At 39.5% G+C, this 21,229-nt stretch overlaps 2 protein-coding genes across 5 annotated transcripts in view; one reads left to right on the top strand and one right to left on the bottom strand.

Moving 5' to 3' along the window:
- The window catches only part of LOC114433288 (anoctamin-9-like), a 56,775-nt gene extending 46,862 nt beyond the window's left edge, over positions 1 to 9,913 (top strand). For all 3 annotated transcript variants that reach the window (XM_028401774.1, XM_028401775.1, XM_028401776.1), the window contains 6 exons: positions 4,524 to 4,676; positions 4,814 to 4,958; positions 5,044 to 5,130; positions 5,210 to 5,300; positions 5,380 to 5,492; positions 7,317 to 9,913. In XM_028401774.1, coding sequence (XP_028257575.1) covers positions 4,524 to 4,676; positions 4,814 to 4,958; positions 5,044 to 5,130; positions 5,210 to 5,300; positions 5,380 to 5,492; positions 7,317 to 7,350 — 623 coding nt within the window. In that variant the 3' untranslated portion in view covers positions 7,351 to 9,913. The remainder of the gene's footprint in view (positions 1 to 4,523; positions 4,677 to 4,813; positions 4,959 to 5,043; positions 5,131 to 5,209; positions 5,301 to 5,379; positions 5,493 to 7,316) is intronic.
- An 84-nt stretch (positions 9,914 to 9,997) lies between these two features.
- Positions 9,998 to 20,405, bottom strand: spg21 (SPG21 abhydrolase domain containing, maspardin). 2 transcript variants are annotated; one of them, XM_028401778.1, is made up of 9 exons: positions 20,260 to 20,405; positions 19,989 to 20,051; positions 19,167 to 19,328; positions 17,080 to 17,160; positions 16,342 to 16,487; positions 16,163 to 16,271; positions 13,693 to 13,800; positions 13,456 to 13,596; positions 9,998 to 10,420 (listed from the first exon to the last, which is right to left on the bottom strand). In XM_028401778.1, exons 2-9 carry the CDS (start codon positions 20,049 to 20,051, stop codon positions 10,295 to 10,297), a joined length of 936 nt encoding a protein of 311 aa, XP_028257579.1. In that variant the 5' UTR covers positions 20,260 to 20,405; the 3' UTR covers positions 9,998 to 10,294. The 2 variants fall into 2 exon arrangements, with proteins under 2 accessions (XP_028257579.1, XP_028257578.1); XM_028401777.1 differs by having other exon boundaries at positions 20,241 to 20,397.
- Positions 20,406 to 21,229: the final 824 nt, after the last annotated feature.

Below are 21,229 nucleotides of genomic sequence, written 5' to 3' on the forward strand. Positions count from 1 at the left end.
ATTAACATAATGGAAGCAGAAACCCACGAAGGAAAACACAAAGCAGGAACCATCATGGCAGGGAAAACCAGAGGCAGGTGATTCGAGTCACATGACTTGACTCAAGTCAGACTCGAGTCGCAAATTTGAGGACTTGAGACTTGCTTGACTAACACTGATAAAAGACTCGACTTGACTTTGACTTGGCTTTTATGACTTGAGACTTGACTTAGACTTGAAACAAATGACTTTAAAGGACTTCATTTGTTTGATATAAAGATCTGCATTTTTTTTACTGTCAGTTAGCTCCACCACCATTCAACTACAACTATTTTGGCCCAGCGCAATGACATGTTCAGGCCCCCCTCACCCCACTCACACGGGACCTTCTTTCAGCGCTGTTGTCAAAGCAGAGAGGTGTAGCAGCATGTTTAAACTAAAGGAAGCACGCACACACTTCAGGCTTCAAGAGAAGACAGCAAAGAAAGAAGCAGAGGACAAAACGGGAGAGAGAGGTAAGAGTCTATAACATAGCTCAGCCTTATTCCACAGCACTGTTTGTCTACGTGGTTTCACAATGTTTCACTTATACACTTCTTACTGACGAAGTGCTGCATTTTTGATAACTTTTGGTTCCTAACCCCATAAGGGCAAGCGCACCAATTTTCAGCTGTAAGCAATTCCTCTAGGAGGAGTTCGCAAAAGTGCAGGGTGAGCAAATCAGAACATGGCGAGGTTATTCCAAGATGGCCGACGGGTGGAATTTTTTTCCACAGGCATGTTTACTGGAGTGAAGAGATACATGTGTGTACCAATTTTCATGGCCGTAGCTCTTACGCAGAATATTTTCACATTCTAGGGGGTGCTGTAGAGCCGTTTGGCTAGTCGCAGTCACAGCGACTAGCCATTTTTCGCGAGCCTGACCTATGTGCCAAAATAGTTGAATTTTTGAGCATGTTCAGGGGGTCAAATTTGCGTCGAATGCCATGGAAGAAAAAAGAGAACAATAAACACTTGCGTTTCAAGAGGGCTCTCGCAGCACTTGGTGCTCAGGCCCTAATAAAGCCGTAAAGTAGCTTGTTAGTTCATGCAGCAACAGTGTGTAGCTGCGATGCTAATGATACTTCAGCTTGTTTTGTTCCGTTCACAGGATTTAGCATTAGGCTACGTGGTGCTGTTACAACTCACTGTTGTCACAACCTACTATACATATTTAGTTTATATAGTGTTTATTAATGTTTAAGTATTTCTCTCTAAATAACAAGCTAGTTAATCAATTATTGTCATATAGTTGTTATTTTATGGCATTTTTTATTTATATAAACATGATTCTGATTCTGATTCTGATTGTTTTTTATCAGGTACACCATCTCTGTGTCTCCTCATGAAGATGCCACAACCTCCACAGATGAAGGTATGTGCATTATGAATAATTTGGAATATTTACATTGTTAATTATTAGGCTGATCATTATGGTCTTATAAAACACAGGTCATGTGGAGCCCTGTGAGGAAACTCAAGAGGATGTCCCAGCCAGCAGTCAACACCTGAGAGCCTCCACTTCTTCCTCTAGTCCTCCAGCACCTGATTTGGTAACAAAGGAAGGTACTCCAAGTTGTCCAGTTCTCAGTGATGATCCTGCACTGTGGACAAACTTCATTGATGACAATACTGATTGCCATATCTTTGATAGTGTTGTACACAGAGTCCATATTTGTATGATATATTTTGATTGTGTTCTACAAAGTTTTTATATTTCCTTAAGATAATATATTATTATGTATTTAAATAAAATGGCTGCTTACATAATCATCACTCTACATGTCTTTGTGTTTGGGGTGGCATTTTCAAAGAATCTAGTAGCCTGTAGGGCCCCAGTGGTACCTTCCTGCCTAGGGCCCCTATAGTGGCAGAGGAACATGCTATCAACTGTTTCTCTCTCTAAATTCGACATAGGGTGAAGATGCATTGAGCATCTGTTTCTGGGGATATTTGTAGTCACATGTTTCTAGATATTTACAATATATATGAAAGATACCTACAGTATACATTTTGTTAACACTAGTGACCAGTAGCACTATCGTCACTGTTTATTGAACATATAATGATGTATAAATAAGCATAGCATTTGTTTTACTGCATCCGTTATTGTTGTTAGGTTTCTATAAGAATGTTTGCCAGGAACTACATTGGTTTGCGGTGTACAGGTAGTGAACTCGAATGTTTTTAATATAAAATGATTATAAATGATGCATTTGGACTTTTGGCTCAGCCCTTATCAGTAAAACACATTCAAAAATCTAAGAAGCATATGGAGTATCATTCTTTGCACATTTGTATTCTTTGCACAAGGCTGAGCCTCCAGTCCAAATTGTCCAGCATTTCAGTTAAAAACTGAACACCGCTAATGACTGTAGACAATTCAATACAGCCAATGGGTTAATAATCACAGGCATAATAATCAGCTTTGTAAATGTTTAATTTGAATATGTAATATGAACATATCAAGCTATTGTTGCATTATTACATGAGTCAGTGAAGAATATTTATTTTGTTAACATTATAAATGTATCCTGAAGTTAGCAAACTGCCAAGCAAAAAGGCACTGTATAAACACTGTGGACAAATGAGACCAGAATAGAATTATTTGGCCTAAAGAAGAAGCCTAAGCTAGGATAAACAATTACACTGCATTCCAGTATATTAAGATTAAGATTAACTTTATTGATCCCGGTGGGGAAATTAAGTTGTAGTAGCAGCATTTTAAAGAATAAATACAATAAACACAAGTAAAAACTCTTATATACACATACACACACATGTCAGCAACAAAGAAAGAAGAAAATGTACATACACACACATAAAGCAGATCAAGGAGAAGATAAAAACACAGTTAACTAACTGAGAAGTTTGAAATGCACCTGTGATGATGCTTTAGTCCCAGTTTGTGGACTCAAGGATTGTTTATTGTAGATGTTTCGCCACAAACAATCCTTGAGTCCAGATGGGCACCCCTTAGGAAAATCACTGCATCAGTTTTTCACTTGCTGAGCTTTTGAAGCAGCAACTTCATTTTAACATATGCTATACCTTATGGAAACAGAAATATTTCAGTAGTGAAATAACTTTTATTGTAAAAAAGATTGAAGCAAGGCGTCTGGACTTGATGAGTTTTCTTGAAGACGTTTTGCTGCTCATCCAAGCAGCTTCATCAGTTCTGTTTGGTGGGGAAACATGGTTGTAGCCCTCAGTGGGTTGATCTGGGTAAAACTTACAAACAATAGCACTAAATGTTTCCATACATTTAGTGATACATGTGATGAGTGTGTTTAACGACTGGCTAACGACTATGAGACTGCCGGAGCATTGTGGTAGAAAGATGATGTCTGAGGCCACCACCTCTGTTAAGGGAAGGTTCTTCCAGCTTAATACAGATGCTTCATTGACTCCTCTTTCAAACCACCTTTCCTCCCTGTCTAAAATGTGAACGTTGTTGTCCTCAAAGGAGTGTCCTTTGTCTTTGAGGTGGAGGTGAACAGCTGAGTCTTGTCCTGAGGAGGTGGCTCTCCTGTGCTGAGCCATTCTTCTGTGGAGTGGTTGTTTAGTTTCTCCAATGTACAGATCAGAGCATTCCTCACTGCACTGGACTGCATATATCACATTGCTGTGTTTCTCCCTGGGAGTTTTATCCTTCAGGTGAACCAGTCTCTCTCAGTGTTGTCATGGGTTTGAAATGCACCAGGATGTCATGGTTGTTGAAGATCCTGCGGAGTTTCTCTGATACTCCTGTCACAAATGGAATGGAGATGTTCTTTCTCCATCAGTTGTTGTCCTTCTTCTTGTTGATGGGGGGTCTTGTTTTTGTGGCTTTGATGAGTGCCCACTTGGTGTAACTTTTCTTGTCCCAACAGAAACATTTTTATGTGCATTTAAACATGCATTTAAAAATAGGCATGTGCATCAATTTGGACACCCTTTTAATCACATTCATTTCAATACCTGTAGGGAGTTGTAGATGACAGGTTGGAGCACAAAACTGCTTTGATTGGCTCGTTAGGTCTTTGGTAACAAAGACAGGTGGAATCAATCATTAAAAGACATATTTAACATAAGTAACTGCTGGCTGTGCTTCACCTAGGTTCTTTCTTAGAGAGTGGAAACATGGGGGCCAATAAACAGCTCTCCACTGACCTAAAAACTAAGATAATTCACTATTATGAATTCGGAGAAGGGTACAAGAAATTATCTGGGAAGTTTGGACTGTCTGTCTCCACTCTCAGAAATGTAGTGCAGGAATGGAAGGGCACAGGAAGAGTCACTGTGAAGGAAAGATGTGGTAGGCTGAAAAAATACAGGAAAGGCCGCTGATGGTGTAGCACACAATCCAGCATACTTTGCACCAGGAAAAGCTCCCTGTTTTTGTGTAATAACACAATGATAGTTTTGTCTTCTGTCTCATATTTCTACTAGAAGAACAAATAACAATGCATGATCTTTTCTAAGAGTACTGTTTACTTTCTGATAACTGCTGTCTGTGCTTGCAGTAATCCAGTTCAGTTTCACTACCATATTTGTGGCAGCATTCCCTCTTGCACCCCTTCTGGCTCTCATTAACAATATCTTTGAGATCCGACTTGATGCCATCAAAATGGTCCGCCTGGAAAGACGCCTTGTTCCAAGAAAGACTAATGACATTGGTAAGTACTGTGTTGATTTGTGTGTAGAGGCAATATTTCTGTAGAGAGGGAGCTGATATGGCATTACATGATGCATTATCTCAAACAGTGCTGTATATGCTAGTGTATCTGTGTAACCATATTCATTTTGTGTGCAGGTGTGTGGACAAAGGTGCTGGAGGCCATTGGTGTGTTGGCAGTGATTGCCAATGGTCTGGTCATTGGAGTTACTTCAGACTTTATTCCTCGCCTTGCATACCAGTACCATTATGGGCCATGTGCTAATGGAACCAGTCATACTCAGTCAGTCACATTTTAGCTGGTACAATCACTTGATGGGCTGTCTACAGATGTGTATCTTATCACGAATACTGTTGTCTCATTGCAGCTGCATGCAGGGTTACATAAATAACACTCTGTCAACAGCCTTTATAAAGGACTTCAATTCAAGTGGCTCCAACCTTACACAGTGCAGGTGTTACAAGAAACACTACTCTGTCAGCATACATAAATGTCATTCCCAGATAAACTAAACAATTTTATCTCATCTGCAGCTACAGAGACTACAGGAATGAAGATTATACTCTGACTTCTCAGTTTTGGTTGGTCTTGGCTGTGCGCTTTGCTTTTGTAATCCTATTTGAGGTTTGTACTACAGGTGCAAGTGGGGTTGTGTTTTGCATTTTAATTCAAAAAAAGTAAATTTTGTTTCTTGTCTCTACAGCATGTTGTAGTGGTGTTTAAGTTTATAGCTGCTTGGTTCGTCCCTAACAGTCCCATTCAGGTGAAGAATGACCGTCTTCATGATAAACTGGCTCGGCTGAAAAAGGAGCTATGGTAAGTCAGCACTGCGAACGTGTCCTAGTCAGATTCCAAGAAATGAAATTTAAGAGCGCAAGTTTCTTGCATCCGATCGTGCGCCCCCTCTTTGTCCATATTTGGAGTTTTGGCTGTGACTGTGGCTGTGCTAATATGGTGGCAATGGGAGTGTCCCAGAGCATCCCGGAGCCTCCCACCGAGCCAAACCCAGAGGAGGGAAGCCACCATTTTCCAGCTGAGCTACTCAGATTTGGAGGTGCTGATTCTCATCCCTGCCTCTTGACACTTGGCAGCAAACCAACCTGGTGAGATCTGAAGGTCATGGGTCGACAAGGCCAAAAAGACAAAAAGCAGAGAAGTGATTAGGCCACCCAACCAGAACCCCTCTGCCCCTTGGGCTGTGCTAGCAAATTCTGTCCATATAAGTTATGAACAGAATTGGTGATAAAAAGACAGATTTTTGTGTCTGTGTCTGGGACCCAGATCTCATTCTAGGGGGCACTGCCAAGCCAATGTGGCGACGCCCTCATGTGGTGACAGTGTAATATGAAAGACGCACTGGGGCTGATGTCATGATAGAGTATGAGGCAGATATGATTAATAAGTCAAGAAGTACAGCAGCATTCCTTATGGTGGCGAAGGGTCAAACTTGATGGTGTAACTTCAATCTGCATTTTTGATAACTTTTGCTCAACCATGTCTTTAGAACCATGTGACAAAATTTCAGGTGAATCAGAGTATATTTTATAAAAAGTGCAGGGAGTGCAAAATAGCGAGGTTATACCAAGACAGCTGAACGTTTTCGTGCTCAGGCCCTAACTAGAACAGTACAAACAATCATGAGAGCTTTCTCTTCTGCCCTAATATGAGACTCCTGAATAAGTGTGACAGCACAACCCACAACAAACCTGTCATCATTGTGATTATACACAAAGTTCACATACTTCTTAGCTCTTACTTACTTAGTCTCCTGATTCTCTATTTCACTTTTTGCAGAAATTTCTCCATGCTGTCCTTAAATGATTGCTTCTGGCCCCAGGCAGTGCTTGTCATTTATCTCCTTTAGACAGAATTACAGCAGAATTAATGGGGTTTTCTCCATATTTCTATATATTTGAAAAACTTTGTCTCAGGTAGAGGGTGTAAGAAGCGCACCAGTATGGTCCTGGACAGTTATTTTGGGTCCGGCAGAGAAGTGAAGGATTGGTGGGCACAATCGATTTCAAATAAACTTCCAATGATCCTTTAGTGAGAATTTAGTGAGGTTTACTGATCAAGGCCAATCTGTGAGTCTGTGGCACAAAGCTCCAAACATACCAAGAAGCTGAACAGGAAGTAATACAATTGTGTTACAAATGATTCATCACATTACCTTTGTCGTTTTCATATTTTTGATACTCTTCTTGTTCTTTACTGGGTTCTACAGGGCTTTGTCTTAAGTGTTTTTTAAAGGTTTGTCAGGATGAATTGTATTGTTTAGTTTCACCATAAAATCATGCTTTGTGTAGGTTATTCTTGGCATTTACACTAATTAGTTTGTGGATGCTCTCATTCATCAAGATCACATGTCCAAGAGTTTAAATCGAGGCAACCAGATTTATGCATTTTTCCGAAGATTGTTTGCCACTGCCCATGTGGCTTCTGCAGGACTTCAAAACACCTCGATTTGAACTGTTAGACATACTGCTAATAAGCTAAAGCTGGTTTTCCAAAACAGTTACTGCCATTCTGATTAAACTTGAGCATCTTATGATGGACGTTGTCAGCACTATAGTCAGCTATAAAACAGCATTGTGCAGCTTTGTGGACCTTCATCCTGCTCTTCATCTTTTTCAATTTCAGTGAAATGAAACGCAACAGATCGGCAAACGTGTGACTTTCCAAGGCTGACTGATCTGCTTCCACTGTCAAGTCCTAACAGGCTGATGTTTGAAATTTAAGTGTTTTTGTTGTCACACTTAACATTTTGCTTTCTCTTTTTATTACTGTTATATTGCAGCCACACCGGTCTCCACAGTGATGTCTGCTTATTATTTTGTTCTCTTTTAACCTATTAGAGTTGTCTTACATAGTATGAATATGACAGTGTCAATGACAGAAGATGTTTTGGTAAGATGTTCTATTGTAAAAATATGTATGGTATAGTTAGACAATAATGACCTTTTGATGGAATGTAAACTTAATTCAATTCAAATCGAACTGTATTTGTGAAGCTTTTTGTTTCACAATTGTCAGTAGCAGACTACAGATGTATCTGAGCTGAGATGAAACAGCAAGTTGTCAGCAAGTATCACAATGCTGTGGTTTTATTTGCTACATACAATATTTAAAGTATGGGACAAAAACACAACCAGTAGAAGTTAAAACTGAACTGGGTTGGATCGTTCACCATGTTTTTATTCTTCTATTATGTTAAGATCACAAGTTAGTTATATTATAAGTATGTTTTTACAAGCTCCTGTAGATTTAGTTTTGTTATTCATCATCCCATATAGGTCATTTAGGTAAAGTCTTTTTTCATTATATTTCATTTTCTGAATTAGTTTTAGTTAGTAACAACTGATGAGCTGCTGCGGATGAGCAAAGTCTGTAGTCCTTATTAATGTAAAGGAGAACCGAGATGGGCATTGCAGAAAAATTAAAAACCAATTAAAGTACAGCTACAGTCTGTGAATAAACAATAAGGCTGCTTCAGATTCTTCTCCAATGGCTTGTGTTTTTGAAGTGCAGCTCCAAACATTTTCATCCATTTTTGGCCACGGTAGCAGTGTCTGTGGGTCAGGCCTTGGCCTCTGGACAGTAAGAGAAGTGGAAGTGATTGGTGATATCATGAGAATTTCATCTGCAAGTAGAATGTCCTCAGGCAAATGGCTGACAGTTAAATGCTGTGAGTAAAATTAGACCAATCAGCAACAGTGTAATGTGCGGCCTTTGTATATAATCACTTCATATTCCTTGGACATCCTCAGCCAGAGACTGGACTCTGACCTCACTAGAAGACAGCTCTTCTTGTGAAAATTCATTCATCTTATTACATACATCAAATCTTATTCTTAACAACTGTTTAGGAAACTTGGACAAGCTTAAAGTTGGCATTTACAGATTTGGCACTTCAATTTAATTTTATTGGTCTTTTAAAATAAATTTGTCTCAAAGCAATTTGCAAAGACCTTTGAGCAACCACTTAAAAGCAGACAGTGGCAAGGAGAAACTCCCCTTTAACAGAAAGAAACCTTAATGGGATGGGAACTATCTTGTTGATGGCCAGCTGGAGAAGAAGAGACAGAGGAATAAACATGTAGCATGGAACAAACATTACAGAGGACAAACATGACATTGGTCATAGCTGTGCAGCCACACAAACCTGCCTGGGAGGCAGAGGTGTGAGGACTGGAGAGATGTAGATGAAGTGGAAATGAGAGCCTACATTGGGATTCTGATGCTGGCTGCTGTCTACCACTCACGACAAGAAGCAACATGTGGCTTGTAGGATGGACAAGAGAGGACGGGACATATTTTGTGCTACAATGCCCCTCTGCCGTTATGTGCTAACATCCAATTTGATTGCAGGCTCACCTACCTTTTTTGTTCAGTCCAGGGATTTGATCTGACGTGTCAATAATCAACGGTATATGACAGCATATATTATATATATATATATATGTATATATGGGCCACCTGTAATGCGGCAACCTGGAGAATGCAAAGGAGAAAGTTGAGATGGCATTTTATTTCTTCTAGGTAAATACTAATATTTCTGTAGGTGAGGAAGCTGATAGTTGACAGTTGTCAGGCAGTCACATATGACAAGGAGGATTTAAGGCTGTGAGTGGATTTTTTTTAACCACTGGCAACCTTTTATTTACACCACCTAGAACAGTCACAAAAACAAATTATTCCCATTGTATGTTTTTTTTTTTCCTGCAAATACAAAATCAACATTTTTTCATACTCTTCCAATCATTTATAGAATTCAGCAATAATCAATCAGTCTTACATATCTGAGAACATGTATGCATTTTAACATTAAATATGATGGTGAGGTATAACTGTAATGTTATATCTTAACTGAGAAGTATATTTTTACATTTCCTTTTATAAATGAACTTTAAATGCAATATTTTACCAGTTTTCACCTGTGATTTTTTTGAAAGAGTAAATGTAAACATTTTGACAAAATACACTTTCTGCTTGCATCAGTGTTACTTTAAAAAAAGGAAAATAAATGTTTAATCCTATCAGAATTTCCAAATAGATGGCATTTTGTTTTTGTAGTGGTTACATATAAACTCATTGTCAACCTACCTATTGTTAACCACTGTATTAAAACACTGAAAGTAATAATGTTGATTTTCTTGTTGCTATTGCAACAATGGGTACACTGAACAGTAAATTCTGAAGAAGCTGATGAGACAGGTGACAAATAATTATGACAAGAATATAGCAAGCAGGGACAGCCCTAGAACCAGCAACAGGGTCAATATTATGCTTGGTGGGTAACATGAAAAAGACATAGTACCCCCTTATGGCAACAGGAATGAAGTGTATTTATACATAGTCAAGAACATAGTCCAGGCAGTTTCAAGTGCATTCAATCCATATAAGGCAAAGTGTTTTGAAAAATGGCAGAGTATTCTTTGTGTACAGGATATTATCAAAATATATCTTTACCTGTCAAATAAATATATTCTTGTTTTACTTGCTGATTAACTTTTGAGCTCCATAAATATCTTTACAACATTCCATAAATTGGGCTCAGGAAGAAAGAGATTGTTGGAAATTTTCATTAGAAACATTCCCCAGACAATTCTCAGGTCATCTCAGTGTTTGTCTTCAGTGTCCTGTTTGCTCCTAAGATGACTCTGCTGTACCTCCAGCTCCTCAGCACTTATCATGGCTGGACTTATAGCAGAATATCTTGTCCCATGAAACTGACGCAGATGAATCTGTATATTCAAAACAGAAATTATTTGAGTTAGGTAATATCATTTACAACAACAACAAAATAAACACCAGACGCATCAGAGATAGCTTGCTTGACAACAATAATCTGTCATGTTTGTATATAATGTATGCTGCATATTTCTCTCTCTCTCTGTCCTTCTTTCATCATCTGTCGTTCATCGATCTCCTCAAGTTTTCCTCCCATAAAGGGAGTTTATCCTTGCCACTGTTTACCTTTAAGTGTTGGCTCTGGGTCTCTGTAAAGTGCCAAGAGACAATTACTGAGAAGAATACTGAAGTAGGAATACAGTTCCTGCATTCTGGTTGTGTGTGTGTGTGTTTGTTTTTTAAATAGATTGTTAAACACCTTGTAGAAGTAAATGCTCATCATTCAATGTATAGATTTTGTCAACCAAATGTTGGTACAACAGATTATTATAACAAAATAGGTTTATATCTATTGCTATCTGCGCCACCATCATTTTAACCACAAAAAAAGCTTCACTGTCTTCCCAATTACACCATCAGCTGGACTGTTCAAATGATAGAGAAAAGACTACACAAACAGATCAGATTAGAAACACAAAGCCTTCAAAATCCTCATTATAACACACCCTTGTGTCCTGACTTCCTAATACAAATATAATGGTAGCGACACCTTTTCTGTCTCCTCCGCACTTGCATTCAGAGCACAGGTTGTGCTACTTCGCAACACATTCCATCCTGCCATTGTGTCTGTGGGTAACTGACCCACGCATGTTCAAGTGAAGATCTTGGAAAGCATTCTGCCTGAGCTTCAGTGTCTCCTTTATTCAACCATGGTTGGTACAATGTTAATATGCAATTGCTGAAACAGACAACACGAAAGATAAAAAGGAAGTGGCATTCCTCTCAATCAGATGAGTCCTAGAGGGCCTGGAGAGACAGTTTACTGACATATAAGAAGGCCATTCTTAAAGCTAGGACAGCTTACTACTCATCATTAAAAGTAGGGTTGGAGATTTCATTCTGATGCACTTTTTGTTAAATTAGTGTAACTTGTACTATGTATGATGACCTGGATGACTGAGAATCTTCATCAACATAGTGTAACTTCTCTTTACAATCCGATAGCAACCAATTAGTTTCACATTAAAACGAAGAATATAAATCATCTGTGGAAGCTATAAAACACTAAAAACATCACCCAATCCTCCGGGTGGACCCTGCGCGAAGTATTGGCTGGTTGTCACTCTCTTCCTGCTCTGCCCGTACCAGAGAGGTACGTGCATGATGGCCGAAGTCACAGACCGCAGCTCGTCTTCAGGTAATGCACGTCCATGTGATTAGGAGGCGTGGCTTCAGGGTGAGCTCCGAGAGAAAAGGGGTGTGAGTTTACTTTCTAAATCTGGCTGACTCTCACTGAGTTTTCAAAATCTCCTACCCTACCATTAATAGAACAAAACAAGAACAACTCGCACTTTCTCTTTGACACTGTAGCCAGGCTGACAAAGAGCCACAGCTCTGTGGAGCCTTGTATTCCTGCAGGTCTTAGTAGTGAAGACTTCATGAGCTTCTTCACAGGTAAAATCACTAATATTAGAGAACAAATCAACCACAATCTCTCTGTGACTGCCAAGGATACACTAGAAACGGATCCTAATCTAACTCTGGACTGCTTTGAGTCCATGGACAGAATTAAAACCTTTCTAGACCGGATGAATGTGCGCAAAAAGTCAATTTCATTTTCCCCAAAATTGTCCCCCAGTGAAAATTCTTGTTTGCCATTGTTGCTGCTAGCGGGCATGGCCAAATGGCTCTGCAGCGCCCCTCAAGTGTGAAAATATTCACCGTAACACCTACAGGCATGAAAATCGGTACACAGATGTATCGCCTCATTCTGGGCAAAAAAGTCTCTTGCACCCACACTTTAACAAACTCCTCCTAGGGCAATCATGCCCAAAATCCTGCCCCATAGTTTCACTGGCCCGATGCCTCTGTCATGTTCATTTTGTAAAACCCCTCACTATACACTTGATACACTTTACTCTCGTTTAAACAATCTCAAAGTTCAAACCTTTGTAGAAAAATAAGTCCAGTATTATAGAATGAATCTAAAGATCAAAACCGGTTTTCAGTACGCACTGGAGACACGACATGGAGAAGATTGATTAACACTCGTCTACGGACTATCCGGACGCAGAACACAATGCGCTGTAAAAAAAGAAAAAATGTTTTTTGTGAACGAAGACTAGATGGAGGCGAAGTTATGTGCCTGAAGTTTGTTACATACATACTCCACAAGAACAGAAAAATCTGTTTGTGTACATGAGCTGGCAGAAACAAGAGCAAAATCAGTTTCAGACAGGACTTTTCATACTCCTATTAACAAAAAACGCACAGAACTCCTCATACAGCCGTCCCACTGCAGCGCGCAGCACATAACACACAGGTTTCACTGCCGAACAGAAACAGAAGTTTAGGTGAACATGTCTGAAGCAGAAGAGGAGAAAGATGTTAGTATTTGGGATTTCACGGTTTTGCTTGTTTTCCCAAATCTCAAATTCAAACACGTTCAACTAAACTGCTGCTTCTGCCATTGTTCAGCAATGAAACATCTTCAAAACCTGTGTGTGCATGTGATATGCACATTTCTCATGAATTATGAAAATATTCTTGTTCTTGCCACCTCAGGAACACAAACAGATTTCTCTGTTCTCTGGGGTATGTAACAAGCTTTACAAAGCGTTTTTATTTTATTATACATTTTTTCCCCAAGGGGACAACACGGGAAAAGTAATATCCACAATAAGCGACATGAGTAAGATTAGGTCGGTTAGAATGTCTAAATGTTGGTTTCGCATTGTTGGAGATGCAAGCAAGGATAGGCGAGGTGATTTTTTGATTTTTGGCCATTTACTTTTACTTCAATAACACAGTGGAGACAGGGTGGAAAGGCAGAGAAACACAGCAAGGGATTCACATACAGGAAAGGTCCAAAGTGGACATGTCATTTTTCCCACCAGTGTGTCTAGGTAAATGATAAATCAAAGAATACCTGTATGTAGAGGTTGACCTCAGGACTCCTGCACAGGTAAGGGAAGTTCCCTCCTGTTTTCAGATGAGCTCTTCTGGCATTAGGATACAATTTATACATCTCCTCCTTGGCCTCAAGAGACAGAGCACTCTGATCAAACACCTCAATATAATAAGAAGACATGTCAGAAAATTGTCGTACTTACAGAAAGGAAATATGTTTGGTATTCTTTAAAAAGAAAGTTGGTTTAACACTTACATCTATGATGGTTACAGCAACATCTTTTATTTTGTGTGGCTCCACATATGAATTCTGACAGTTGAGTGTTAGCCGTGATGCTAACTCACTTTGGTTTAAACTCTCCAACTATGGCATGGACAACACATGGATAAAACAGTACAGATTTTCATTTGCTGTAAAGTACAGACCTAGATTAGTATAAAGTCGAGAAATGGCTAGCACATTTCTATCCAGTTCTATACAGAACACCTGGCAGCTTTCAAATTATCTGTCATTCTACAGCATCTCTGTTGGATTCAGGTCTGGGTTCTGCCTGCAAAGGCGTATGTTGTTTTTTTAAGCCAATCTATTGTAGATTTTCTTTGATGTTTGGGGTTGTTGTCCTGCTGCATCACTTAAGGCTGTTCCATACTCCACTAGAACAGAGAACAGAGAACTCGCTCCACGGTTGGTAAAAAAAAGTAAAAAAAAATAGTTCGTTTCGGCAGGGAGTTACAATACGCCGTGAGACATGTGTGTGCATATGGCCCTCCTCAGAGGCGCACGTCACACACAAAAGGTTGACAATGCAATTGTATTGCAAATAGTGAGCACAGTCGTGGTTACCTGGCCTAACGAGCTGATAATGTTCAGGGAAGAGGGCGTACAGCATGACAATAGATAGAAGATCAGTGCAGCTGACTGTAGCAGACCTCTGGTCTGTGTGAGTTTAACTCTGTGAACGTGTGGATGACTGTCTGCAATAATACATCCCGTCTCCCGGTGTTTAATGTGTGCATCGAGCCACTGTAACGCTGTGATCAATAATGGGATTAATTTTTATCGCCGCCTTTTGGACAGACGCTCTCCTCTGTGCGCCATGTTTCTGGAAGGAGCTGTTTGCCAGCTGCTCATCTAAACTGTCCATCGTCGTTGTAATTCCTCCTTCTGTCTGTGTGTTCTGCACCTGAAGAAGCTTGTGCGCTTCACCAAATTCATCAAGCCTACTAAATTCTGACCAATCACAGCATGGTTGACGCACAGCCTTGAGAGAAAAAACAAGGTAATAGAACACTCAGGTGTGGATTGTTAAATATATGATCCCTACACTCTAAGTCACTCTTAGTTAATGATTTAATCACAGATCAGTCTGACATATTTTGTCTCAATGAGACTTGGTTACAGGATGAAGAATATGTTAGTTTAAATGGATCAACTCCGTCTAGTTATATTAACTATCATGTTCCTCGTGGCACAGGCCAAGTCTCACCAAAGCTGGAAGTCAGAAAAGCCGGTTTTACTTGTTGTAGTGTATTGTCCACCTGCTGCTGCTTATTCAGAGTTCCTGCTCGAGTTTTCAGACTTCGTATCAAGTTTAGTGCTCAGTACAGATAAAGTCATTATAGTGGGTTACTTTAACATTCATATGGACGTCAACTCTGACAGTCTTAGACTGCCTTCAACTCACTCTTGGATACAGTTGGGTTCTCTCAGTTAGTAAATGAACCAACACGCTGTCACAATCACACCCTCCATCTGGTTCTCACCTACGGCCTGGAAGCTGAGAACCTAGTGTAGTCTCACAATCCTGTCCTTTCAGACCACATATAAATAACGTTTGACTTCACTCTTCCAGACCTATCAGCATCTAAGGAAAAGGCCTATTACAGCAGATGTCTAAACCAGTCTCTGCTGCTCAACTTTGTCTTAATTACGATTACAATTTATTGATGATATATATACATATATATAGATATATACTATAATATAATCATCTTGCTTGTCAACATCAACAACCTGTCATGTTTGTTCTCTGTAATGTATGTATGATGATGATGTCTATGATGTTTGTTTCCCTCTCTCTCTCTCTCTCCTGTCTACCACTTCCTTTCCTCCTTCACCTGGCTGTCAGTGAGTCAGGTCCTGTTCAAGGTTTCTTCCTGTAAAAGGGAGTTTTTCCTTGCCACTGTTTCTCTTCAGGGGGTTCGGGGTCTGGGTCACTGTGAAGCGCTTTGACACAATTCTGAATGTAAAATGCACTATTTAAATAACATTGAATTGAATTTAATTTAATTCCCTAAGGCAGCAAAGCAGCCCCAAATCATGATGCTCCCTCCACTGTACTTAATCATTGGGATGATGTTTTCATGTTAGATAGATAAGACTTTATTGATCCTCAGGGGGAAACTGAGGTGAGTAGAGTAGTATTAAGTATCGTGAAGGCCATTTTACACCGTACATAGCATTGTGTGTTCTTCCCAAACAATTCTACCCTAAACCTAACCCCTTCAGCTTAACAATTCCTGCCTGTAGGTCTTTAGAGCCCTCTTTTCTGCGAGGCACTGTTCAAGGCAACAGATGCTTGGGGTCTGAGTGTTTTTGTAGGTCAAATTACTCTACACCTTGGTATTAGATAAAGTATATGATGTTTGCCTGTCCTTGTTACTTTCCAATTCATTCATTTTCGCAAAGGTTTCAAGAACAAACCTGAACACAAATGTCCACTTACTCTGTCCACCATGAAGTCAATTGCATCTGCCATTTTTGGGTCCACAGGTCCTTTTGAAAAGTTCCCCAAAACAATCTTCTTCAGCAAGAAAGCCGGCATCAACCAGAAACTAAGGAGGAACATCAATAAAATTCAGTAATAGTATAAGATATATGATGTGAGGGGGACTTTAAAAGTACCTGTTTGCTGTCCATGTCTGGTTAAAGATGGATGTATCACTGAATGAATTGCACAGAATCAGAGAGTGCACCCGAGGTGACTTGTGTGTACACTCTGCAAACTTTTGAGCCAAGAATCCACCAAGAGAGGCTCCAAACAAATGGACCTAAAATTTAAAAGGGTAATCATTTGTAGACACACAAAGTCAGTTCACTGCAGTCTTCTCCTTTGCTATTCTCTTCAAGCATCAGACCAACCCATATGTGTGACCTAGCATTTCATGCAATTGTGTCTCATATCATCCCCGTAAGCTTTGTCTTTCTCTCTTTCTCTCTCTCTCGCTCTCTCTCTCTCTGGTGACCTCAGGTGTTGTTTTTCTATTGTATGTTGTTTGTCCTCTCTTCATTCTTTCTCCTTCATCCTCTCTGTCCTATCTAACCCTACTACTCTACTTCTCCTTCTTTAACCATCCGGTTATCAGAAAGAAGATCCCCTACTTACGAGCTGCTTTACTTCTGCAGAACTGATGAGGCCTCTTGTGAGAGGGGCAAATGTCTTGTGAAAACTATGTTGAGTTCAGTTGCCCCAATGTTAAACTCATGGACATAACATGATCTGGATGAATAAGTCTCCAAAACATACTCTTACTTGATGCCCTCACTACGCTTAATGCCATTTTGCTAAAATGGCATTAAATTATTACCATCAATTTAGATAACGAGGTGAATTAGCTTTGAAATATCAGGAAGCAGCCTTACTTTATCCAGCTGCAGATGGTCCAGAAGTTTCCTAAAGCCATCACAGAACTCCATTAGATCCCAGTACACTGGATACTGCAGCTGCGATGTGCCAGGAAAGAATTGGAATAATTACTCAGAAAAAAATAAAAATTACAGTGAAGGATTCTAAAAAGTAATACTGTAAAAAGATAACATCACATAAAGATCTGTCTGTAAAATGTGTTTTCAAAAGATAAGAAAAAAAGAAACAAATGCTAATACTAAATATTAAGCCTTATATTTTCAGGCAGGTTGGTTCAAAGCTGGGTCGCCCTTATGGCAGAATCATGGTCACTTTCAGTCTTTCACTTTCAGCCTCGACTTCAGCAAAACCATAAAATGCTCCACATGATGGTCAAAGGCTGCAGGCCGGCTCATACAGTGTGAATAAACCATATCCTTAAAAATGATCAGTAAAATCTAAAACAAATACAGGAAGGCCAGGATAGGGTGATGTCATGTCAGCTAGTATAACTGGTGAGAAGCCTAGCTGCTGAATGAGTTGGAGGTCTACGAGTGCCTTTTGAATGGTACCATAAAGCACCCTTAATGGAGTTACAGTAATTAAATCCAGAGAAGATAAAGTAGTGAATGGGTTGTCTGAGGTCAGATTGTCAAAATATTAGTTTAAAATACACAGCTAACAAACTACTTCATCATGGCCCAGCTGGACAAAGCAGGACGGGGAAACTGTTATTGTGTGAGGTTGAAACAATATATCTGTACCAAACAGAATTTTCTCTGGGATTAACAAAGTTTTTTAACTTATTTTTCTTAACCTTCAACCTTTGCAACGTTCGCAAACACTACCCTTTCGTGTCGTTAAGGACAAAACCGTCCTCTAACTTTAATGGTTTTAAAAATATATCAGATAAATATTTTTTGCATATTTTTTGCATAGACCTTTTAATTAACTTCAGTTCTGATCAAAAGTAGTAAAAAAATAATTCCCCCCAGGATTTTAATTTAATCACCAATTTCATAAGGGGTGGTGCTGATAAATGGAAAAAAACACATAAAATGTCTCCCCAGGATTTTAACCCTGATGTTGATTGTAGTGCGAATGGAGGTAACATTGTCATTCAGAGTGGCTACATCCGTAATTATGTGTAATTTTTAAAATCAGCGGCGAGCTCTACTCCCGGGTTACGTGGACAAGTTGTCCTCCGGCGCACACATACACACACACCTTATAAAAAAAGATTACTTAATTAATATAGGTTCAAAAACACTGCGATTAAAAATTTAAATTGTTTGACAGCACTAATAAAACGTGTGTTCACCATTTTATTTGTAACATTGTGCTTCAAACATGTGGCTATCCCTTCTGGGCATTGGTGAAAGCCACAAAAAGAAGACCCACAACCAGCAGAAGAGAGAACAGTAACCAGCAAAAAAAAAACATTGTGATCCCGCATTTGTCAACAGTATCAGAAAAAACACAGGAGGATCTTCAACAACCTCAATGTTCAATCTCATGATGCTGGCCACCTCTGGTAAATTCGCCTACATCATCAGTTGGACAGAACATGCAATTGAAAATCGAACAGTGTGACAGGCTTTTTATTAACTATTTTCTGTCTTTCCAAACGATATTAAGCTAGAAATTATGCATATTACTAAAACAATTAAAAAGGTTGCTCTTTACTTTTGCATTTTTATTTGATGAAAACTTGTAGTATGTCAATGTCATCTGTTGCCATAATCTTTTTGAGTGAAATTATTAATAAATGTGATTTATTCAAGAATTGGTTCAGTTTGTGTGTTTCCTGAAAAAAAAAAGACTTATTGGCTATTGTTTTTGGAGGGTGTTGATTCGCAGTAAAGTGCAGCGAGATACCCTCTAAACAGCGCATAGTAAATAATGGCAAATCTGGACACTGAACTGTGCTTTTAAAATGTTCAATGTATTGAGTCTATTAAATGTACATCATAAATATCAAGTATTTACTTCTTGTATCTAGTTTGACTAGCTTTATCATGTAAATCAGCATGTGTACTCTTGGATTCTTCTTGTGTAGATCCTGTGGAGGCAAATAAGGAACAAACTATGACTGTGAGCTCACCGCAATGACTCTGTAGCCCCAGCTTGTCAGAGCCAGCACCTGCTGAAAGAACACATCAGCTGTCCCGCTAACTGGAGGAAGAAAAATGATGGGACATCTGATGCTCTTTGGGCCAGCATCATACAGCACCCACACCTTACTATCATCATCATCAACAATAACCTAGGGAAGACAGAAACAAAGAGGACATAGATTTGTGTTGGCACTGCACGCAGCACAACTGTTGTCCTCTCCTCTCATCAGCTGATACAACAGCAAACTTCCAGTGTCAAAGAAAGACTTAACTGTATTCACTTGTAAGAGTATTCCAATTTGATTACTAGCTGGGTACAGGATAAAAGTATGGGTGCACAATTAGGCATGCTTTTCTACATTGGCAAACAAGCCACACTTGCTGTACTTCTCTGTGAATGTGCCACATACCAACAGGTATGTGTAACAAGTAGCCTGCAAACAAACATGAGAAACTGCAGTGATATTCCAAGTGGATCAACATTTCAGAAGGGGGTTGGGGGGGGGGGGGGGGGGTCATCTTGTGGTAGGAATTAAACTAATACATTTTCACCATTATGAAATTATAAAATTATATATACAGTAATTTTGACTGACACTTATGTAGGTAAATTAACACTCGTTATACATTTAATAGCACACAGAATTAATGATTAAAGGCTACAACTACTCTGTTGACAAAGACTTTCTGAAATCAACCCTTTTAAACACTTAATTTTACAAACTGCGTCTGAAAATGAAGTGTCTTTCTACTGATACTCCTGCTAATTCAAAATGTCTGCTGTGTAATAGACCACATGAGGTACTTACTCTCTTCAGAGGAACTGTGCTTCGAAACCAGTTATAATCAGGAGATACTTTAATCTCTTCCATCTGTGGACACAATCAGGGACAACTCGTCACACAATGAAGGAAATGAAGCTGCTCAGAAATGACCAACTAAACAACTAGTCCGTTACTGTTTTTTTCTCTCAGGTATTAGCTGTGCGGCTAACAGTCGCCGAGGGCATCTAACAGACCATTAAAGCACAGACCGTACCGATCTGCTCAAAATTCACTCACCACAGGTATAATAACTCACAGTGGACGAGCACGACTTGAGGCAAACGCATTGCTTGTGGATATTAGTCACCAAGTACGAGGCAGTTATCCATGTCAGTGGTTTTTTTCCGGTTGCTGGTCATATGACTACAGTTTAGGATACTTCCGCAACAACAACCGTCTTCTTCTTCCTCTTTTCTGAGGTTTGACGGCAACTGGCCCCCGCAGCGTTGCATTACTGCCACCTTCTGGACTTGTCACCCTATTTCTTATATTTCTTATACAATTCCCTCCAAAAGTATTGGAACAATGATGGCTGATTTTTGCTATAGACTGAAAACATTTGGGTTTGACATTAAAAGATGAATATAGGACAACATGTCAATTTTTATTTCAAGGTATTTACATCTTAATCTTAATCTGATAAACAATTTAGATAGCACATTTTCTTTCAACAATTGATTATTTGAATAATAAATAACACTGAATGTCTAAACTCAGTTTTAGATTTAGTTTTGTCTGTTGTTTGGATGATGAAGTACACACTGCTCAAAAATAAAAGAGAACACTTAAACAACACAACGTAACTCCAGGTCAGTCACACTTCTGTGAAACCAGCCTGTCCAGTTAGGATCAACACTGATTGTGAATCAGTTTCAGCTGCTGTTGTGCAAATGGAACAGACAACAGGTGGTAAGGCAGTTATCAAGACAACCCCTATAAAGGAGAGGTTCTGCAGGTGCTGACCACAGACCATTTCTTTGCTCTCATCCTTTCTGCCTGATGTTTGATCACCTTGGCATTTATTCAGTGCTCTCAGCCCTAGAGGTAGCATGAGGTGGTGTCTACAACCAACACAAGTTGCTCAGGTAGTCCAGCTCATTCAGTATGTGAGCTGTGGCAGGAAGGTTTGCTGTGTCCAGAGCATAAAGAAGATACCAGGAGACAGGCCAGTGCACCAGGAGATGTGGAGGGGGCCAGGAGGGCAACAACCCAGCCTCCTTTGTGCA

This window comes from Parambassis ranga, chromosome 3, assembly GCF_900634625.1.
Source record: "Parambassis ranga chromosome 3, fParRan2.1, whole genome shotgun sequence".
NCBI lineage: Eukaryota > Metazoa > Chordata > Actinopteri > Ambassidae > Parambassis > Parambassis ranga.

Bases quoted from the DNA above. Each gene is read 5' to 3' on its own strand.
- spg21 (XM_028401778.1), bottom strand. From the start codon at position 20,051: ATGGAAGAGATTAAAGTATCTCCTGATTATAACTGGTTTCGAAGCACA. The intron at 17,161-19,166 runs GTGAGCTCACAG...GGCACATCGCAG, and splicing joins GGGGCTACAGAGTCATTGCG to CTGCAGTATCCAGTGTACTG. The intron at 13,801-16,162 runs GTAAGTGGACAT...TCCATGCCATAG, and splicing joins TTGACTTCATGGTGGACAGA to TTGGAGAGTTTAAACCAAAG.